This window comes from Penicillium verrucosum (genome assembly GCF_028828655.1).
Source record: "Penicillium verrucosum strain IBT 35672 chromosome Unknown utg000001l_segment0_segment0, whole genome shotgun sequence".
Lineage (NCBI taxonomy): Eukaryota > Fungi > Ascomycota > Eurotiomycetes > Eurotiales > Aspergillaceae > Penicillium > Penicillium verrucosum.
Window position 1 is genome coordinate 1441251 of NW_026643210.1, and position 18461 is coordinate 1459711.

General features: G+C 48.0%; 8 protein-coding genes across 8 annotated transcripts; 4 read left to right on the forward strand and 4 right to left on the reverse strand.

Annotated features, from left to right (window-relative positions):
• Positions 1-224: 224 nt before the first annotated feature.
• zpr1 (zinc finger-containing protein ZPR1) lies at positions 225-1894 on the forward strand (the record flags this gene model as incomplete). Its single annotated transcript, XM_057213260.1, has 5 exons — positions 225-364; positions 428-596; positions 654-759; positions 819-1487; positions 1539-1894. 5 exons carry the CDS (start codon positions 225-227, stop codon positions 1892-1894), a joined length of 1440 nt encoding a protein of 479 aa, XP_057075143.1.
• A 642-nt stretch (positions 1895-2536) lies between these two features.
• On the reverse strand, positions 2537-2955 carry N7516_000539 (uncharacterized protein; the record flags this gene model as incomplete). The annotated part of the gene is made up of 2 exons (XM_057213261.1): positions 2537-2746; positions 2785-2955. Coding segments are annotated over 2 exons (381 nt in total), but the record flags the coding sequence as incomplete, so codon positions are not given.
• A 923-nt stretch (positions 2956-3878) lies between these two features.
• N7516_000540 (uncharacterized protein) lies at positions 3879-6630 on the reverse strand (the record flags this gene model as incomplete). The annotated part of the gene is made up of 3 exons (XM_057213262.1): positions 3879-5049; positions 5112-6217; positions 6268-6630. 3 exons carry the CDS (start codon positions 6628-6630, stop codon positions 3879-3881), a joined length of 2640 nt encoding a protein of 879 aa, XP_057075145.1.
• A 1638-nt stretch (positions 6631-8268) lies between these two features.
• On the forward strand, positions 8269-10177 carry N7516_000541 (uncharacterized protein; the record flags this gene model as incomplete). The annotated part of the gene is made up of 2 exons (XM_057213263.1): positions 8269-9169; positions 9246-10177. 2 exons carry the CDS (start codon positions 8269-8271, stop codon positions 10175-10177), a joined length of 1833 nt encoding a protein of 610 aa, XP_057075146.1.
• Positions 10178-10758: 581 nt separating this feature from the next.
• On the reverse strand, positions 10759-11467 carry cyp5 (uncharacterized protein; the record flags this gene model as incomplete). Its single annotated transcript, XM_057213264.1, has 3 exons — positions 10759-10908; positions 10943-11374; positions 11456-11467. 3 exons carry the CDS (start codon positions 11465-11467, stop codon positions 10759-10761), a joined length of 594 nt encoding a protein of 197 aa, XP_057075147.1.
• A 313-nt stretch (positions 11468-11780) lies between these two features.
• On the forward strand, positions 11781-13220 carry N7516_000543 (uncharacterized protein; the record flags this gene model as incomplete). Its single annotated transcript, XM_057213265.1, has 2 exons — positions 11781-11965; positions 12047-13220. The coding sequence occupies 2 exons, from the start codon at positions 11781-11783 to the stop codon at positions 13218-13220; spliced, it is 1359 nt and encodes a 452-aa protein (XP_057075148.1).
• Positions 13221-13471: 251 nt separating this feature from the next.
• Positions 13472-14934, reverse strand: N7516_000544 (queuosine 5'-phosphate N-glycosylase/hydrolase; the record flags this gene model as incomplete). Its single annotated transcript, XM_057213266.1, has 5 exons — positions 13472-13699; positions 13732-13913; positions 13971-14202; positions 14253-14407; positions 14466-14934. The coding sequence occupies 5 exons, from the start codon at positions 14932-14934 to the stop codon at positions 13472-13474; spliced, it is 1266 nt and encodes a 421-aa protein (XP_057075149.1).
• A 505-nt stretch (positions 14935-15439) lies between these two features.
• Positions 15440-18392, forward strand: N7516_000545 (E1 ubiquitin-activating protein ubaB; the record flags this gene model as incomplete). Its single annotated transcript, XM_057213267.1, has 12 exons — positions 15440-15505; positions 15569-15691; positions 15830-15979; positions 16068-16238; positions 16365-16601; positions 16666-16790; positions 16841-16905; positions 16956-17235; positions 17289-17458; positions 17520-17632; positions 17692-18032; positions 18086-18392. 12 exons carry the CDS (start codon positions 15440-15442, stop codon positions 18390-18392), a joined length of 2148 nt encoding a protein of 715 aa, XP_057075150.1.
• Positions 18393-18461: the final 69 nt, after the last annotated feature.

Here is an 18461-nt window from a genome sequence, read left to right on the forward strand (position 1 = left end):
TCATCCCCCTCTTTGTCAGCCCCTCAGCCCTTCTGCCCCGCGCAGAACAGGAAGGAATGTTCCCGTGGCTCCGACAATTTTTTTGCGATAAGAATTTCTTGCTTCAGTGCCTTCACTACAACTTCCCCCGGGTATTCCTATTTACACCAATATTTGCCTTGGGATATCAGAGTCAACTTGTTTTCTCATTTCTCATTAATTTTCACAAACTTTTCTCCTATACAATGGTCAGCAAAGCCGACAATGATGCCCTCGAGGCGCAGTTTGAGTCGCAATTCCAAAAGCCCGGCGATCTTGTGGAGCGTGATGATGACACTGGCGCGATGGCAATCGAGTCACTTTGCATGAACTGCCACGAGCAAGGGTTCGTTTCTACTATTCAATTCTTATGGCTTACACATTGCTAACTTTCAACCACTTCAATCAGAGTCACGCGTCTTCTTTTGCTCCGAGTCCCTTACTTCAGAGACATCATCCTGGAGAGTTTCGAATGTGAACATTGCCACCTCAAGAACAACTCGATCAAATCGGCAGGCCAGATCCAGGAGCGTGGAACTGTTTACACTTTAAGAGTCGAGAATGAGGAGGATCTTCAGGTATCTATCTCTAGCTATCATGCATGTTCTCCCGCTCGAGCTAACTGGATAATTTAGCGCCAAGTCATCCGAAGTGATGTTTCAGGCTTCAAGCTTACCACTAAGCTCGGCAACGAGATTGAGGTCCCCAAGGGAACCGGCCAGTTGACCAATGTCGAAGGCAGTATGTGAAAACCAATGCAATAAAGCTCGATCTCACGATGCTAACCTCGTTGTTTTTAGTGGTTCAACTTATTCATGAAAGTTTGTCTGGAGAGCAAGATCTCCGTAAGGACCAAGCCCCTGAACTTCACGCTGCCCTTGTGCCGATCATCGACAGTCTCGAGAAGATCATGTCACGCGAGGACGCTTTCCCTTTCACCGTCTCCCTCGATGACCTCACTGGAAATTCGTGGATCGCGCCTAACAGCACCGATCGTGGCAACAAGTACAAACGCCATGAATACCCGCGTACCCACGAACAGAATGAGGAGTTGGGAATTTCTGCTGACGCCAACGCTGTCAACCAAGAGGATACAGCTGAGGTGGAGGCTGGCGACCCAGACGATCTCGATATCGTCGACGGCCAGGTCTACACCATTCCTTCCGAGTGTCCTGGCTGTAATAAGGAAGCCGAGGTGAACATTAAGAAGGTTAACATTCCTTACTTTAAGGAAGTTCTGCTGTTTGGCACGAACTGTGGACACTGCGGTTACAAATCTTCTGCAATCAAGACCGGTGGCGAGGTACCCGAGAAGGGCAAGCGTATCACTCTCCAGGTCGATAATGAGGTTGATCTCTCGCGTGATATTCTCAAGAGTGACACAGCCGGACTTTACAGTCCCGAACTTGACCTGGATGTTCAGCCAGGAACCCTCGGTGGACGTTTCACCACAGTCGAGGGATTGCTAGGTTAGTTCCTCTACTATTTGATTAGATTTACCCAGCTAACCCTTTTTATAGTTGAGATCAGGGATCAGTTGAAGGGTGCCATTTTCGATGTTGACGATTCCACACGCTCTGGAGGCGATAGCATGGTCTCTTCTGATAAGGATAAGTGGCAAAGGTTCTTCAGCCGTCTCGACCAGGCTATCAGCGGCGAGCTCAAGTTCGCTATCACGTTGCAAGACCCGATGGCCTCCTGTTACGTGCAAGATCTTTGCAGCCCGGCTATCGACCACCAGATCACTACTGAGGACTACACCCGCTCTGCCGAGGAGGAAGATGATCTTGGTCTAACAGACATGAAGACCGAGGGTTATGAGGCGGACCAGGCCGAGGCCGATGCTGCCAAGGCCGATGCCACTCAGAAGGAGTAATCGAAGGATTTATGATGTATACCCATCTCATGAAACTTGGGATGATCTGATTCTTTTGGGGTTCTTGCATAACGGCGTTCGTGATATGTACTTTTCTGCTGGTGTCATTGAAAATATACAGTCATACATAGGGATGAAGTCATAAAAGTTATTTTGTCTAATATATTTTGCACTACTTAATAGTAAAACAGTTGGCAACAGAGGTCTACCGAGAAGGGTTATCCCGAAGTGCATGGCCGATGAGAGATGGTTGAATGGTTGAATGGTTGAAGCTATACTAGATCTGAGATGATGAATACCTGTACTTTATATGTTTGCTACTGATCGTATGTCTTCATCATTCTGAGGTCCATCCATTCTCGAAGCTGCATCCATTAACACGAAGCCCATTTTTCAAATCCTCTTGCAAACCCCAGGCACTTCATATTAACAGAACGGTTCCAAAGTTCAGATGCCACCACCATAACAACACCTAACACGAGCATGGTTCCCGTGCAAGTTGTAGAAAACGGTAAAGCATGTTTGCTCGCCTCGATCGTACCAGGACAAGGTGTTCTTGTAACTGCCCACCACAGAAAGTCTCGAACTGGCCATTTGAGAGTAAGATAGATTGTCGGGTAGACTAGTTCTCGAAAGTACATATTAGATATGAGCCCATGGCGCTGTCAAAGGCTTTAGCCGGCCTAACCAGTCATCCGCAGATTTCCACTGAAACGCATTGCATAAGTACACAAGTTGGCTTAGGAATAGTATAGGGATAGAGGGCAGATATATTCGGAAGATTCGGCGAGTTGCGGCAGAGCATAGTCGGCGAAAGAGCCCCGAATTACTTGCCCCAATGTCCTCTCGGCACTGGAGAAGCGAAAGGGAGATCGCATAACCCGAGATACCATGAACAAAGCCACTATTGATGGACCATTGAAGAGAAGCCGGAAGGGCGGGGGTTGGATCCGACGACGGTTCTCTTCGGCCGGTTCATTCCAGTAGGGCCTAGTCAAAAGGCCAACGATAATCTTGGGCTCTGGGCTCTTTGAATGGTGTGTCACTACTACCAAAGCTGAGGCTATGCCCCGAAGGTTATCCAGTCACAGAATCCGCTTCATGCCCAGAAATGAATGTGTGCACAAAGGGGAAAAAACCACTGAGGGTCGAACGATTCGTAGCTGAACAAAGTAGGGTAATTTACGAGTGAACATCCTGTATGGAAGTAAATTACAAAGGAGTATAGTTAGCGTATGAACGCACTTGTCAGGCTAGTTACACTAGTGAACAACTCGACATCGCACAGATCGAGATCGAGTCACAGGAAATAGACGTACTATGTATTAGACATTGTCTTAAGCGTGTACTCCGTAATACATGTGGCAATAGGCTGAAATCCTCCAAGACCACCCGGAAACCCCGAAACCCTCATAGGATGCATGATATATAGTACATAATTAGGGCTCATCCAGCATTGACGTGAATGGATTGTACATACATGCAGGAGTCGTCGCAATATGACATATAAACAACTGAAATTCAAAAGCAAAAAGCAATTGGTCGACACCAAAAGAATATTCTTTATGTGTGATCCTCAAACACAGTATACCCCCTGCATATGGGCCCTAGGCTTATGCAAACGCCACCGGGCCATTTTGGGCGCTGTGAGTTCATTTGTCACATTACCTGCACAATTCAGCTCCAAAGTACTATATTCCCAGTGTTTTCCTAGATCGAGATACTTACTCGGATACTTACTCGGGCCTGTTCGGCTTTAAATACACCGGGCGAGGTTTCACATTCGAATTGTTCCAATTCACCCCAAAGCAAAGAGATACATATATTAAGTATTAGGATTAAACATTGACTGACATCCATTTGGTCAAGCGTTCTTGACCTTTTCCCTTAAACAAGAAATTAGCCCTGCAGGGTTTCGTTTCTCCATAGGCAAGGCACCGACCCTATATGTATAATCCACTGAATGATTTCCAAATATCCAAATCTATATCTTGCCCGACAAGACCTCGAACCCCACAGGTTCTATCTGCGCACGGATCTGCTTCTGCCACATAGTGGTATATCGACCCCGAGAAGCGAGAAGCTGCTCATGGGTCCCACTCTCGGCGACACGACCTTCGTGTAATACAACAATGTTATCAGCAGTGGTAATGGTACTCAACCGATGGGCAATCACTAGTACAGTGCGCCCACGCGATAAAATGGATAGTGCTTCTTGGATATTCTGCTCCGTCTCGGAATCCAATGCGGCCGTTGCCTCGTCAAGCAGGATGATTTGAGGTTTCTTGATAATGGTTCGGGCAATGGCAACGCGCTGTTTCTCACCACCACTTAGTCGTAATCCACGGTCTCCCACTTTGGTTTCATATCTATCGGGAAAAGCCATGATCTTGTCATGTACACTGGCTGCACGGCAGGCGTCATAGACTTCCTCATCAGTAGCGTTTTGGTTGGCGTATTTGAGGTTGTACATAAGTGTTTCGTTGAATAAAACTGTGTCTTGTGGGACAATGCCAATGTGTCTTCGCACGGAGTCAATTGTCAAGGTTTGGGTGTCGTGTCCGTCAATGAAAAGGCTTCCGCTGCTCGGATTGTAGAATCTGTACAGCAAACGGAAGATTGTCGATTTTCCGCCACCTGATTCACCCACCAGAGCAGTAGTTGTACCCGGCTTACAGTCAAAGGTCAATCCATTGAGCGCAGGTCGTCGTGTGTCGTACGAGAATTGGATATCGTTAAATGTGATTCGGCCTTGGCAGACTGCTAGTGGTGTTGCGGAGGGTGCATCCACTACCGATGGCTGGACGCGGAACAGCTCGAGTAGACGCTCCGCATTAATCAACGCAGATTGAATGTATCGGTAGAAGGTACCAAAGATGTTCAATGGGGCTTGAAGTTGAGCCATGTATGTAAGGAGAGTCACAAACTGGCCGACTGCACGTTGACCGCGAGCAACCTGGTAGGCGCAAATAAAACAGGTGATTAGAAGGCCGAGCATAAAGATGACATTTTGGAAAATGTTCATCAGATTCTGTGCGAAGAGAGAATACCATTCTGCCCTGAGGTAGTCCGAGACCGCCCCTCGATAGCGATTGAACTCGTAATTCTCTGCATTGAAGTATTTGACGGTTTCGTAGGAAACAAGAGAATCATTTCTGTATAGATTAGTCAAGCCCGATGGGACAAATCGAGACAAGTAAAGGGAAGTAAAACTTACTTGACAGCGTCTTCCTGCCTGGAAGCGTTCACCATTTGGCGTCGCATATTGGCTCTCCAAGAGGCGATCTTGACAGTTGAATAGAGGTAGAAGAATGTCATGACAGCGACAGCCAATGCATAGTACACGTCAAATACGACTAGAAAATATCCAATGGCAATGGCCAAGTCAATAAACATGGGCAACACTTGAAAGGTCACTTGCTCAAGGAAAGTGTTAATTGAGCTGCCTTTGGTGAGAGCAGAAAGAACCTCGCCCATCTTTTTACCCAGATGAAAGTCCAGGCCTAGGTTATGAACATGCTCAAATGCAGCGGTTGATAACTCCATGTATGCATACTGGCTCACTGAAATCCACAGATTCGAACGAACTGACTCAAGAGAACCTTGACTGCCTTGAAGCCAACGGTAAATGATATACAAACAGATGGGTATCCAAGGCACCTGCAAAGTTTCATCACTGGTGGACAGTGAGTCTGCGATCACTCCCACCTGATATGGGACTAGGATATTAACCGCTCGCTGGACAATTAATATAGCAAAGCAGATAACAACGACAACTTGCAATCGGAGAGATTTGTAAGGCCATAAATATGGAAAGAATAGGGAATAACCACTCAGATATTCCATCCAGTTGGTGGAAGGAGTCGTCAAAGGCCGGACCCAAGCTTCTACTTCGGGAGTCTGTTGACAATCGGTCAAGCCATCACTGTCGTCCGAGTTGGTATTGCCTCTTGAATCTAGCAGGCTGGTCGTCTCTCCGGCATTAGCTTCTTCGGCCTCCTTGAAGGCGCGATGTTTGCGGGCCGATTTGAAAATGTAGGACGCGACCAGCAGCGTGAGAAGAGAAATCCGCACAGAACCTGCGGAAATCTCCAATGCCTCCCAACTTGTGATCTTCGTACGTAATCTTCCGCCGAATGGATCGTCGATTGTAGGTTCACGGTGCGGACGGAAAAATATTGAGACTGAAGTCGAGAGAATTGCTACCTCGAAAGGAATGGCCGACAGCCATGGGACGAATTGCGCGATTGATGGTGCAGGGTTTGTATCGAGTAAAGAGATGAAGATGGCGGTATGAGAAAAGAAAGACCCAACGACAAATACCTAGTTTATTTTATCAGTTTTGGTTTCAATTTTTGAAACAGAAGTCTCACCACCACAGCTTGACCACACCACCACTGCTCTGACATTGAGATTATAGCATGGGCCATATGAATCGCTGCCTCTGCAATATAGGTTGCCAACACAAAAAGACATAGCCAAACAAACCAGCCCTTGGATCTATTCCGCGCAAGCTCCGTGGGCAAGTCCCTGGCTACTGCCATCATCATTCTTCGAGTTCGACTAGGCAGTGGTTTTCCACCGGGGCCATACTGTACTTCAGTATTCCAACTGGCATTTTTGGCTACCTGGGATGAATGGACTAAAAAGTCGACAAAAAGAATCACTAGCAAAACCGGAGGATATGCAAAGCGAAGATATTGGAGCAATTCATGAGCAGCGATAGCCGAATCCATGGCCACAAGCTCTCGATAATCAGTGACTAGATCCTAAGGTTGACTTTGACCGGGTAGTTCAGACAGGAAGGATGGGAATCTCCCGGGAAGGTGTGCGCGATCGTCTTCCCATGCGGGGCTTTGGCTGCGAGACTGAAACCTGAAGGTTCATAATTGGGCTGTCGTGTACCCATGTTTCAATCTTGACCGTGGTGCTGTCAATCAGTGGTCAATTAGTGAGGCCCCGGATCGAGACTAGTAACGCCACTGTAATGGCTAGATTGGCTAGTAATTTTCCATGCAAAATTGTGTTGCACATCGATCCATGTTTGACCTGAAGATCGTGCCAAGGTCACCAGTCTTGGAACTTGTGTACTCCATATACTCGGTACAAATGGTTGATATTTCCAGTACGTGTACTTTTACTTGTACGTAGGTGCAAATTCCTGATTTTGCATCTATATGCTTGCGGAAGTTACCATCGGATCCAGCGATTTGGCTCAGGCATTCAACTTTATCCTTATTTTGATCAAACTTGGACACCGCATGACGAACAAAAATAAATAGACTGAGAGGGAAAGAGACAAGAATTTAACTGAATATAGTATCGTTGGCCCGTTCTACCGGCAAATATATATATATATATAATCCTTAAATATGCATGTAAAGGTTTCAAGCGTCTACGATCCTTTATCCTTAAGTTCAATTTGATCAGAGGATTTGCCTACCTTCTGATGATGCAGTGTAGATCAATAAGATGATCTGGGTTTAATTACCGAGATTAGGTGGATTGACCAAGCATCGTATTCGCTATGTGTCATTTACCTGTAACGATTTGACATATTACCGCGCCGTGGTAGGCAGTGCCAATATTACTGCAGCCAGATTGCGAAATAACCTGGTTTTATTTCCAGTATATTTTGACTCTCTGTTGGTCTTTTCCCCATACGGAGCACTCCGTAAAGTTTATTATTAGTCGTAGTCAATGCATATCCCGAGATTAGAATTTGCAATGACTATACGAGGAGCAGCTCGCGTGATAAATTGCCCCAAATGGTAGACATTTATTGTGGCATGATGTGACTTGACGTAGAGATTTAGAATTTACATCTGATAAAATTACCACATAATTTATCAACCTATGTTGACTCGAACTATTCAAGGCATATATATGGAGTACAGTACAGAATATGTATGCTCAAAATATGCGACCTAGGGTTGGATGTATTTCACACCGTTCAAGCCGTCGTATTGTGGTCCAGAGTTCATAGACTATAATATTTCTATTTGCGCGATACCAAATTCTGGAAAGACAATTGATCCGTACGATACATGATTCCTAAGGTTAAAGTTCGGGACGGAGCAGCGGGAAGAACCGTGGTTTTGGGTGGGTCGACCTTTTGGCTCCCGGGTACTTCATCCGATTTGCTCTCGCTCAACTACATAGCTCTTCAGCTGCAATACGATAGTAACTGGTAAGCTGACCACTTTTGATCAAAGTATCAGGCTGCCACGGAAGTAGGCACAGTGGCTTGCTTATGGACAGTCCACTGAGATGATTCTCCCTAAAGCAGATTTGGCCGTTGGAGTTGGGCCTGTGCTAACAACTGAGGCGCGTGACGCGAGTGAATGCGCCAATACAATCGGCCACGAGCCAACATGATGGGTCCTCGTTTCCATGAACTAGTACTAGGCGTGTGCACGGGTGATGCTTGCGCGCAGCAGCGACAGCCGAACGACCTCTTTCGAGTCCTCCTCGCTGGTCGAGCAGATGATCCCGCCAAAGGTTTAGATGATGCTGTGTACGCTGTGCGTAATATCGCACTCTCTGGAAACGATATCTCTTTGGACGTACTGGGACTCCCAGCAGAGGACGTGGAGCGCTGGAAACAGGTGGTGGACGAGATGTCAGGCATGCCAGCCCTTGTCAGGTTGCACCCTTTCTCCAATGATCCTAACGCGGTGTCGAGGTTCTACTGCAACGCGGACCTGGTGATTATGCCATCAATGCACGAGGGATTCGGAATGATCTTCACCGAAGTTGCCGGGCTGGGCGTTCCCATTCTAGTGACGCAGGAAAGTGGTGCGGGCCAGCTTGCGCTTGATCGCAGTCGCATTCCGTCAGAATCTGGTCAGGCTTGTGTGTTGATGGATGAGAGCACATATGGAATTGTGCCTTCACCGACAAGCCAGCGTGTAGCCCTTTGGGCTCATCGGATAGACCAGGTGAGATGCTACCCGGAGCAAACGAGGCGGCACGCTCGCTCTCTACAACGAATCATGCGAGGTTATTCGTGGAAACACGCCGCTAAGGCTCTGCTTCGCTCCGCGATAGAGGGCAAGGGAGATACAGTGCAGATGGCTCATGGCAGTGTTGCACCGGCATATTCATCATGGCCTCGTCCATCACTTGGGATGAGCGTGGTATCGTCAATGCGTCGAGCTGCACGGATGCGAAATCGCAGTGGAAAGCCGAACTTGAAACAGGCCGAAGATATCATGCAAAATCTTCCAGAGATAGCTCCGACTATTTCGGCGCTAGAAGAGCATGTCTCTTCTGGTGGGATCTCCTGTCAACTTGCGGAGTCTGGATCCCACTCACCCTGGTGGTTTTTCTGGTGCTATCATTTTCTTAGCTCATGCCAACGATGAATTTGTTAACGGAGAGACATCGTTGGCATCCAATGACTCATTCAGAGGCCGTGTGGTTGCTGTAATTAAACTGTTCGTCCACGGGTTGGACAACGGGATCACGGAGGAATTGTCGAGCCTTGAATGGCTTCTCTTGCAGACCAACGGTGACATCAAGACTGCCGCCCCGTTGGCCGTTGGGCGGATGACGTGGGATACTAAACCAGCTGGTGTAGTCACGTATCAAGTTGCCCCCGGGATATCCCTTTACCAGCTCATGATGCAAATGAGCCGCCTGCCGCCGGGACCTGCGAGACGAGAGATGCTATCTAGAGAGATGCTATCTATTTTCACTGCAGGCGTACAAGCAATTGCACGTACCTTAGCCAGATTACACACTTATAGCGTTGAAGGCCGTCCAGGTACAAAATATCTCGAGTGGTATTTTACTGCGGCAACGAAACGAGTCCAGCAGGCATTGGTGTACAAAGATATTATTCGTTCCGCGGGACTCGAAGCGGACCAGCTCCCCGCTAAAATGAATCAACTTATTGCCGACTGCAAGCGTGATATTGCCACTCGCCCGCGCACCGCTGTCGTGCACGGGGATGCCCATCATCCTGGAAATTTATTGTATGACCGCGCGACGGGGCATGTCACTATGATCGACACGACGACGCTACACTGTTCTCTGGACGAGAATGGTGAGCCGGTTGGGGTACCAGAGCGAGACCTAGGCCATTTCGTACATATGCTGCGACGAACAGGCGAGCAATATGGCCTCACGAGACAGGAGATGGAAGAAAGCACAACCGATTTTGTGGATGCGTATCTTGGAAATGCAGCGGCACCAGCCAACCTCCAAATCATTCGGTTCTTGATGTCATGTTCAGCTCTGTCATTCTTGAACTATGCGGCGCACTCAGATCAGACATAGGTAGAACTGCAGGTTAAAATTTTGCAGGATTTATTTCGCCTTGGAGAGGAGGGTTGGGCACAATTGGATGGAATGCGAGGTTTATAAATAGGAATAAGTGGTTGTCTTGCTCTTAGATATTGTTTCAGATCTCAGGATCTAATTTAGGGGTTATGATGATAATCGACACTGTTGGATATGTTCGATACCTCGATGTATTTTCCCTTTCCGTCTCTCTGCGTTCTTTTGATCCCTCAAGTAGATCTAGTCGGACCCAGAGTTTGCCAGCAAGTGTTCATCCTTAGACAAAATGTGTCCACCCATCTTCTTGGCCCACTTTCTGGTGGTAATTCTAACAGAGTGTGCCGTATTTCACGATGCCACATAATGGTGCTGGTAAAACAGATCGATAAAGCCAACAGAGAGGCGTCGGTAAGCAGCTGGACTCAGATGACTGGGGAGAGAGTGGGTTTGGAATTCACATGATATGATTTCAGGTGCCTTCAGCTTAAGCTAATAGCTGTGTCCATCCTGAGCGTGGCTTTCGCAGCTCGATCCCGGGATATTATCCAGCATTCATGAGAGAATTCGAGTGTCAAAATTCACGTCGCAAAGGGGTTCGCGTGGATAGTAACGTTATTGATCTTGAATGCTTTAAAGCTATCACCCTCCTTGGGTTGAGAAACTTTTCCTTTCTTGTCGACCTTAACATTTGCCTTCTCGAGCTTGGCAAGAACATCACCGCCTTCGTCCTGGGGGGGTCAAATTCAACACTTTCCCAAACACAGTACTGGCGCCGTCAAGATGTGGTGCCGGCACGAACGTAATGAAGAATTGGCTCCCGTTGATCGTTGCGCCCGTTGCGCCCTGAGAGCCGGGCGCCGTCCTATCCTTCACCGGACGAGATGCCATTGAGAGAATGCCCCGTGCGTTGTGTCGCAGCGACGGGAGATGGATCTCTTGGTTCATTGCTGCCGGGTGATAGATCGATGTGCCACCTTTCGGAATCTCGAAATCGAGCATTGGTTTCGTACTGGTTTGATGCGCGGCGGGGCCGAGAGAGATGTCTCCGCCCTGGACCATGAATCCTGCGATGAGGCGGTGAAACGGCGTGTTATTGTATGCGCCACATGCGCAGAGAGCGAGGAAGTTCTCCGCCGTTTGGGGTACTGCTTCGCAGAAAAGCTCGACCTTGAGGTCGCCTTGGGTGGTATGTAACTGTTGCAACCGTAATTAGCATCTCGCCATGAAAAAAGAGTTTCAGACATATTCTGAAGCATAATTCATATGTGAACTTACTGTAACAGACATATTGAGGGGATCCTGGGAGGTAATACTGAACTGCAAGAGGACCAAATGCGGAATCGTGACCAGGGCCCGATAGAGTGCTTAGTCATCTTTCCTTATCAATTCGCCAGGCAATTGCAGATGTTTGGTTGTCAGTCCGATCCCTTCAATTCAGACAGAGTTAGCTCAATTTGAAATCTTGATACGCTGGAAGGTTCTCGGGAACTACCTTTTGCTTTTTGCTGTCTCAACTGTTCCTGGATTTCCTGCGTACGGCCATATCCTAGTTCGCCCTTTCCTCAAGCAAGCCGACTTGATCCACAACATCTCAAGAACAATGAACAACCGACCGGTGGAACAGGCGTTGAGCACATTGGTGCCAACCCATGCCAATGATCTCCCACAAGAACTACTCAGCTATGCAATGTCACTAGTGGCACAGTCCCGGAGCTTCTCGAGCAGTCTAAAGCCCGAAGAAGAAATCGCTCGACCATATGCCTGCTCCGAAATCGCTTGCAGAAGGTGTGCCACAGGTCCTGAATGAAGTCTTTCTACGGCTGGCTTGATTCTAATATGCAAATTGCTTACACCTGGCTTCTATAGGCTGACCCGAGCTCTTAAACTTCCTCCACTGCTCGGACATGCGCCATGTCCTCCGCGCGTATACAAAAAGCTTTATTCATACCTCGACCGATCTCTCACATCAAGCTCCACTGGCCTCAAACGCTCAGCAAGCGGATCAGTTCCAGGCACACCCTCACGCGTCGGCTCAGCGCAGACCACACCAACGAGGGGCACGGCAGCCAGGAACACCCCTTCCAAGGCAGTAGCACCAACACCACGAGGGCTACAAAATACACCTTCAAAGTCTACACCATTGAAACGAAGTATGAGCACGGCAAACAGGCTCGAGAGTCCCTCGAAAACAGCAAGAAAGGCTACAGTCCCCCGAGCGAAGGATATTCATGGGTCAACCATCATTCCAGATGCCCCGGCTTGGGTAATGACAGCCATTCGGACTGTATGCAAGATTCTCTCGACACCTGCCCCGCGCACAAACACCTGGTCTAGGCCTCCAATCTCGAGGACCTTGCCTCCGCATATATTTTCTGGCGTGTCGTCTGTCCTCTATCTTACGTCGAGCATGTCCAACGACGAACCGGGATGGGACCGGGAGAGCTTGGATTTCTTGGAGCCTATTGTTTCTATCAATGGCTCTGATAAAGACGATGATTTCAAAGAACTGGTCTACGCCATGGCTGTGGCTGTGTACTTCCTTGTGCTTGCCCGTCGGCGTAACCCTGGGCCAGATGCAGATGCGGACATCGAAGCGCAGAAGATGGACAAGAAGACTTTTATTGAAATGCGTCAGACAGCATTGAACAGCCTTGGGCTCAAGGCTAATGACCGGAGACATCGCGATGATGTTGACCAATGGATCACTCTTATCATGGAGCAAGGGTGGGCCAACGGCCAGGAATGGTTCGAGAATATCCCGTATGCTGGGCAGCTCTATGGTGAAGATGAGGAAGGCCGTTCCTACCAAGACCTAGATGAAGAGGATGCGACACTCAGGGGTGTTAGGCCGCCTAAACGTTCGGCAGCAGGGAGTGGGACTCGTGCCTCGCAGTCAGATCATGCTCCGCGGGGCGGTCTTTTACCCGGCCTGGGGACGATGATGCAGGATCGAATTGACTGGCTGAGTGACGATCGTCAAGAGGATTATGTGAATTGGAAAGCGGATATCATCTCCCGTATCGGAGGTGCAGCTGCTTAACTCCCGTCCGTCATGCGACGAGAGATTATTGCCATTGGGACGCAGCCTGCTAATTCAATTGATACCCCAAGATATGAATCAACATGTAATTTCTATATTCATCCTCGATAAGCAAAGAAATCGGGTTTGCCATGTCTATGTTTTGATTGTATGCGCCTTTTGCTCCAGAGCAACCCAATGTCCCAAGTCAATATTGTGGTAACCCAACTCCATGCGCCGTCAATGGCGCCAAAACCAATGGCCACTCATTCTCAGTACCAAATGCTCCTGGTCCGGTGATGAGGTATGGACTCATTTTTCTCTGCCTCTAGGTTCTTCATCGTGTCGTACAAGAAGAAGTCGATGAGAATCGCATTGATGCCATATGTCTTTCCCGGTTTTTCCACGACCTTCAATTTATCACCCGACTCAATCGAGTTCTCATCCGAGTTCTCATCCGAGTTCTCGGTTTCGGAGTTCTCACTGCCGTTTGAAATGCTCTTTAAAGGGGGTTTTGGCGGTTCATTTTGACCTCCGGGTGTTGTTTTTCGATCTCTCGTTTGATCAACTCAACACACCAGATACTCGTTCCACGAAGCTCGATCTCCCAGTTTGAGCCTGGCTCGATGGGCTTCAGGTCACGGATATGGCTTTCCAATTTAGGTGCGTAGCGAAGACAGTTCAGCTGGTGTAGCATCTGCGGAATGCGGTAGTCTATAACATACGGTTAGGATGGGTTTGACGGGGTGGTGAGGCTTGCAAAAGTCGTACCTGCAAACATGGTGATCTTGTCAATGTCGTGGAATTCACCAAAATCTTCGCCATTGAAACAGGCCCAGAGATCAGCAACTAGAATCTGAGCACGTTTGTACAGTCGGACTCTCTTTCCGTGGAAGACTGTCTCGTCGCGGAAGCAGGCAAAGCTCTCTGTCAAGATATTGACCAGTCCTGCGGCGGAGAGGTTGGCGCTGTCGATGCAGTTGACGAAGCTGCCACCGAATTCCTATGTCCGGTTAGTATAACTCGTTTAGCCAAGGTAGTGAGGGATAATACCTCGCAAAGGACCTCGCCCGCTTCACGTAGGCACTGCACTCGTTCTTTGAACATAGGAATTTCTCCATCTGTTGCAGATTGGAATACATGTTTGAGTAGCTCCTCTGTGCATCTCTCTTCGTCCACCCAGAAGTCGGGGGTTGTGATTGGAATATCTGAAGCTGGGGTAAGCAATCGTCATGCCAGAAGTTTTTCTCATTTACCGGGACTGACCTTCATCAAGAGCTCTTTGTAGCGCAGCAACCAGACTCCAATAACCAGTCCACAGCTTGCCACGATATTCGATACAAAACCGTTTTGGCTCTTCCTCCTCGTCAGACCAGAAACTAAAGTTCAACAAGTCCATTGTAAAGATGAAATCGACTGTGTTCTCATCTTTGGTCTGTGGGTGTAATTCGTGCTCCGACCAGGTGTGTGTGGAATACTCTTTCTTCTGCATCATACGCCATATAGTTTCAGCAGCACCTTTGGTATGAGCAAGGCTGACTGCGATATCAATCGCATTGTCGAAGACATACTGAGCCCCCTCAAGCACTTTGGTCTCTGGTGGGGCATCCTTTGGCCTTTCACCTAGTCCGAAATGCTGGCGAAGAAGCTCTACCAACTCAGGATCGGCTTCATCGTCGGAATTGGCCTCGACTTGATCATTTCGCTGGGCCGGAATTGGGTCCAATGATGGCATGATATTTGTGTTTGATCTTGATTGAAAACCAATGGGAAGATATGAAGTCAGGGGTATCTCCTTTTGATATCGAAAGGATTTCCTTGCGGTGAGTAGCTAGTCTCGGCAGATATTCCACCCCACCTGGATGTTGGAATCCTTTTGAGGCTAAAACAAGGAAACGTGTATAAAAAAATACTTGAATACGACGAACCCTTTGAACTATCCGTGTTTTTTTTTTTTTTTTCCTTTTCTTTTCTCGCCACACCGAGATTTGATCCGACGGTCTTCTGGATAGAGTCACCAGTTATGTAAGCAGGCACAATATGCCCATAATGTAGTTATCTGGAAAGCTTTCAGATATACACCCATGGTGGTATTGGCCTGTGATATTGACTTGTGTCTAGAAGTATTCACGATAGGTACAAGGGAGATCTGTACGTTACAATTCAGTTTATAGTAACACAGGCTCTGCGGGTCTGGCCTACCTGGTACCTGATCAGAGGAATATATGGATATCATTGTCATGACCATGAAACAAGCATCGTCTATTTTGGGATCAAACTCAAGCTCATTCGTTCTCCAAAAGATGGTGATTGGAGTATACGCGCCTACATATATACATTTGTCGGAATACAAAGATAATCACTTATAGAAAATATCACAAAACAACTTCAATTATATTCTACATCACATGTTCTATTCATTTGTTTATCTATTAATCAATTCACAAGAAAGAAAGGAGAAAAAACAAAAAGAAAAGAAAAGAAAGAAAGGTGTAGAGTGAAAGTAAATAGAAACCCACGTGTGAGGCTCCTAGCAAGTGCCGTCATCGACAACGGTCACTGTTTCCGGCTTCTTCCACTTGCTCCCTTCTTTTGACCTTTTCTCCCTTCGCAATTTATCGCTAGAATAGACACACCACTACATCACCACATCACTACACCATCCAACCTTTACAACACTACAACACTACTTGATCGCGATCTCTCATCTACTGCCCGCCATGCGGGATAGCTCCCTTAAGCGCTCCCTTGGGGTGGACCTTACTCGTTCCCTCAAAGAGGTAAGTACAGCACTGCTGGCGCGTAATCCTGGCGTTCAAGTGACGCTGGCCTGAAAATATATTCTGACAGTTCTCTTATCGCGTATAGTCACGCGTTCTGCTTGTCGGCGCAGGCGGCATTGGCTGCGAGCTACTGAAAAACCTCGTCCTGACCGGGTTCGGCGAAATCCACATCATCGACCTCGATACCATTGATTTGAGCAATCTCAATCGCCAGTTCCTGTTTCGACATGAGCATATTAAGAAATCAAAGGCCTTAGTACGTCGAACCGATCCACCCCCGCGCACTTGCGCCGCTCCCTTGCAATAATCCCTCACTCAAGCGCCGCACATTCGGGTTGTGATAGTAGATATGGAATACTGAGATATGGATCCTTTCATCTAGGTTGCCAAGGAAGTCGCGCAAAAGTTCCGGTCTGACGCAAAGCTCGAGGCCTACCATGCGAACATTATGGACACCCAGTTCAACGTCTCGTGGTTCGAGTCCTTCAACGTCGTGTTCAATGCGCTAGACAACATCGCCGCAAGACGCCATGTGAACAAGATGTGTCTTACAGCCAATGTACCCTTGATCGAAAGTGGAACTACTGGCTTCAATGGCCAAGTTCAAGTTATCCAGAAAGTATGCAGCAAGAGTGATGCCTGGCTCTGCAGATTGATCGTTTATTGACTGCGCATTTTACTAGTCGCAAACCGAGTGCTATGATTGCACACCGAAACAAACCCCCAAGTCGTTCCCCGTGTGTACGATCCGAAGCAACCCAAGCCAGCCGATTCATTGCATCGTTTGGGCGAAGAGCTTCCTCTTGCCGTAAGATCGAGTTCCTAACATTTCTGTTTCGGATGCTCACCTTTGAGTAGGGAACTTTTCGGCGATAGCGAAGACGAGGCACCGGAGGTGGACAATACAGAAAATCCCGATAACGGTTGGTTCAACCTCATCTATAACTCGGCGCTGGAACTGACACCCGGCCAGCAAATGAAATTGCAGACCTACGCAAGGAAGCACTGGAGCTCAAAGAGTTGCGACAATCTATTGGCACCGAGGAAGCCCACGAGAAGGTCTTTGATAAAGTTTTTCGAAGGGACATAATGCGATTGCAGGGCATGAAGGAAATGTGGAAGGAAAGGGAGGTACCGGAGCCCCTTGACTTCGCTCGACTCCAAGAAGAATCCGCTTCGATTGCCTCGACAATCTCCACGCATGACCAGAAAGTATGGACATTGGGGGAGAATTTCAGTGTGTTCAGGGACAGGTAAGAACTGTTTGTCGCCAACGGAATATGCTCCACAAGCTAACACGCTACAGCTTGAACCGGTTGACCCATCGTCTGAAGCAACTTCAAGAAAAGAACCAAGATTCCCCCATCCTAACATTCGATAAAGATGATGTGGACACCTTGGACTTCGTTACCGCAGCATCTAATCTCCGAGCTGCCACTTTCCAAGTCGAACTCAAATCCAAATTCGATGTCAAGCGTGAGTTCATCAAATAAGGGTGCATATTCCAAGTCGATCATTATTGACAAAGCTTCTACAGAGATGGCGGGCAATATCATTCCTGCCATTGCAACCACCAATGCCATGACGGCCGGATTATGTGTTCTTCAGTCACTGAAGGTGTTTCAAAACAATTTAATGCACACCAAAATGGTAAGAATTTGGCAAGGGTGCTCGCTAGTACTGAAGCTAACAGGCTGTTTCTCTGAAAGGTTTTCCTCGAGAGATCCGGTGCTCGTGTGATCAACTCAGACTCATTAAACCCCCCAAACCCCGATTGCGCTGTCTGTTCCCCCGCGGTGGCTCGGGTTGAAATTGACCCCGAGCTAGCAACTCTTGAACACCTCATCCAGGGCGTTCTTCGGATGGAGCTGGGTTATGGCAAGGAGGTTGCCGTTGCTTTTGGCAATCAACTGATGTACGACCCTGACTTCACGGACAACCTGGTAAAAAGGTTGTCCGACCTAGACATCAAGAATGAGAGTATCGTCACGATCGTCGATGAGAATGAACAAGACACGCGAGTCAATCTTGAGTTGGTGATCATTGCAAGGTAAGCGCCATATTTTCAATAACACTGGGCAATATTGACTGATTGACTTGCAGAAGTGAGCCATCTTCCAAGGACTCCAAGCCCGCCACACTGCAGAAGTCGGTTGAAATACCGCTGAAGCCCGAGCAGGAGAAGCCCGAACAGGAGCAGCCCGAGCAGCCTGCGCAGCCTTCTACCGATGACCCGACAGTGACTGGGAAGCGCAAGCGTGAGGGCTCAAGTGACGAGGTGGAGCTCAGCAGCCACGATGCTAAACGGCTCGCCAGTGCATCCGTTCCTGACTCGAATGGCGTTGAAGCTATCGTTCTTGATGACTATGCCAACGATGATGAGGGAGGTGCGATCATGATCGACGATTGAATGTTGCAGACAGAACTTCACGTGACATCTCAAGGTATTACTAGCAGCCATCACAGTTGTTTATCTTGA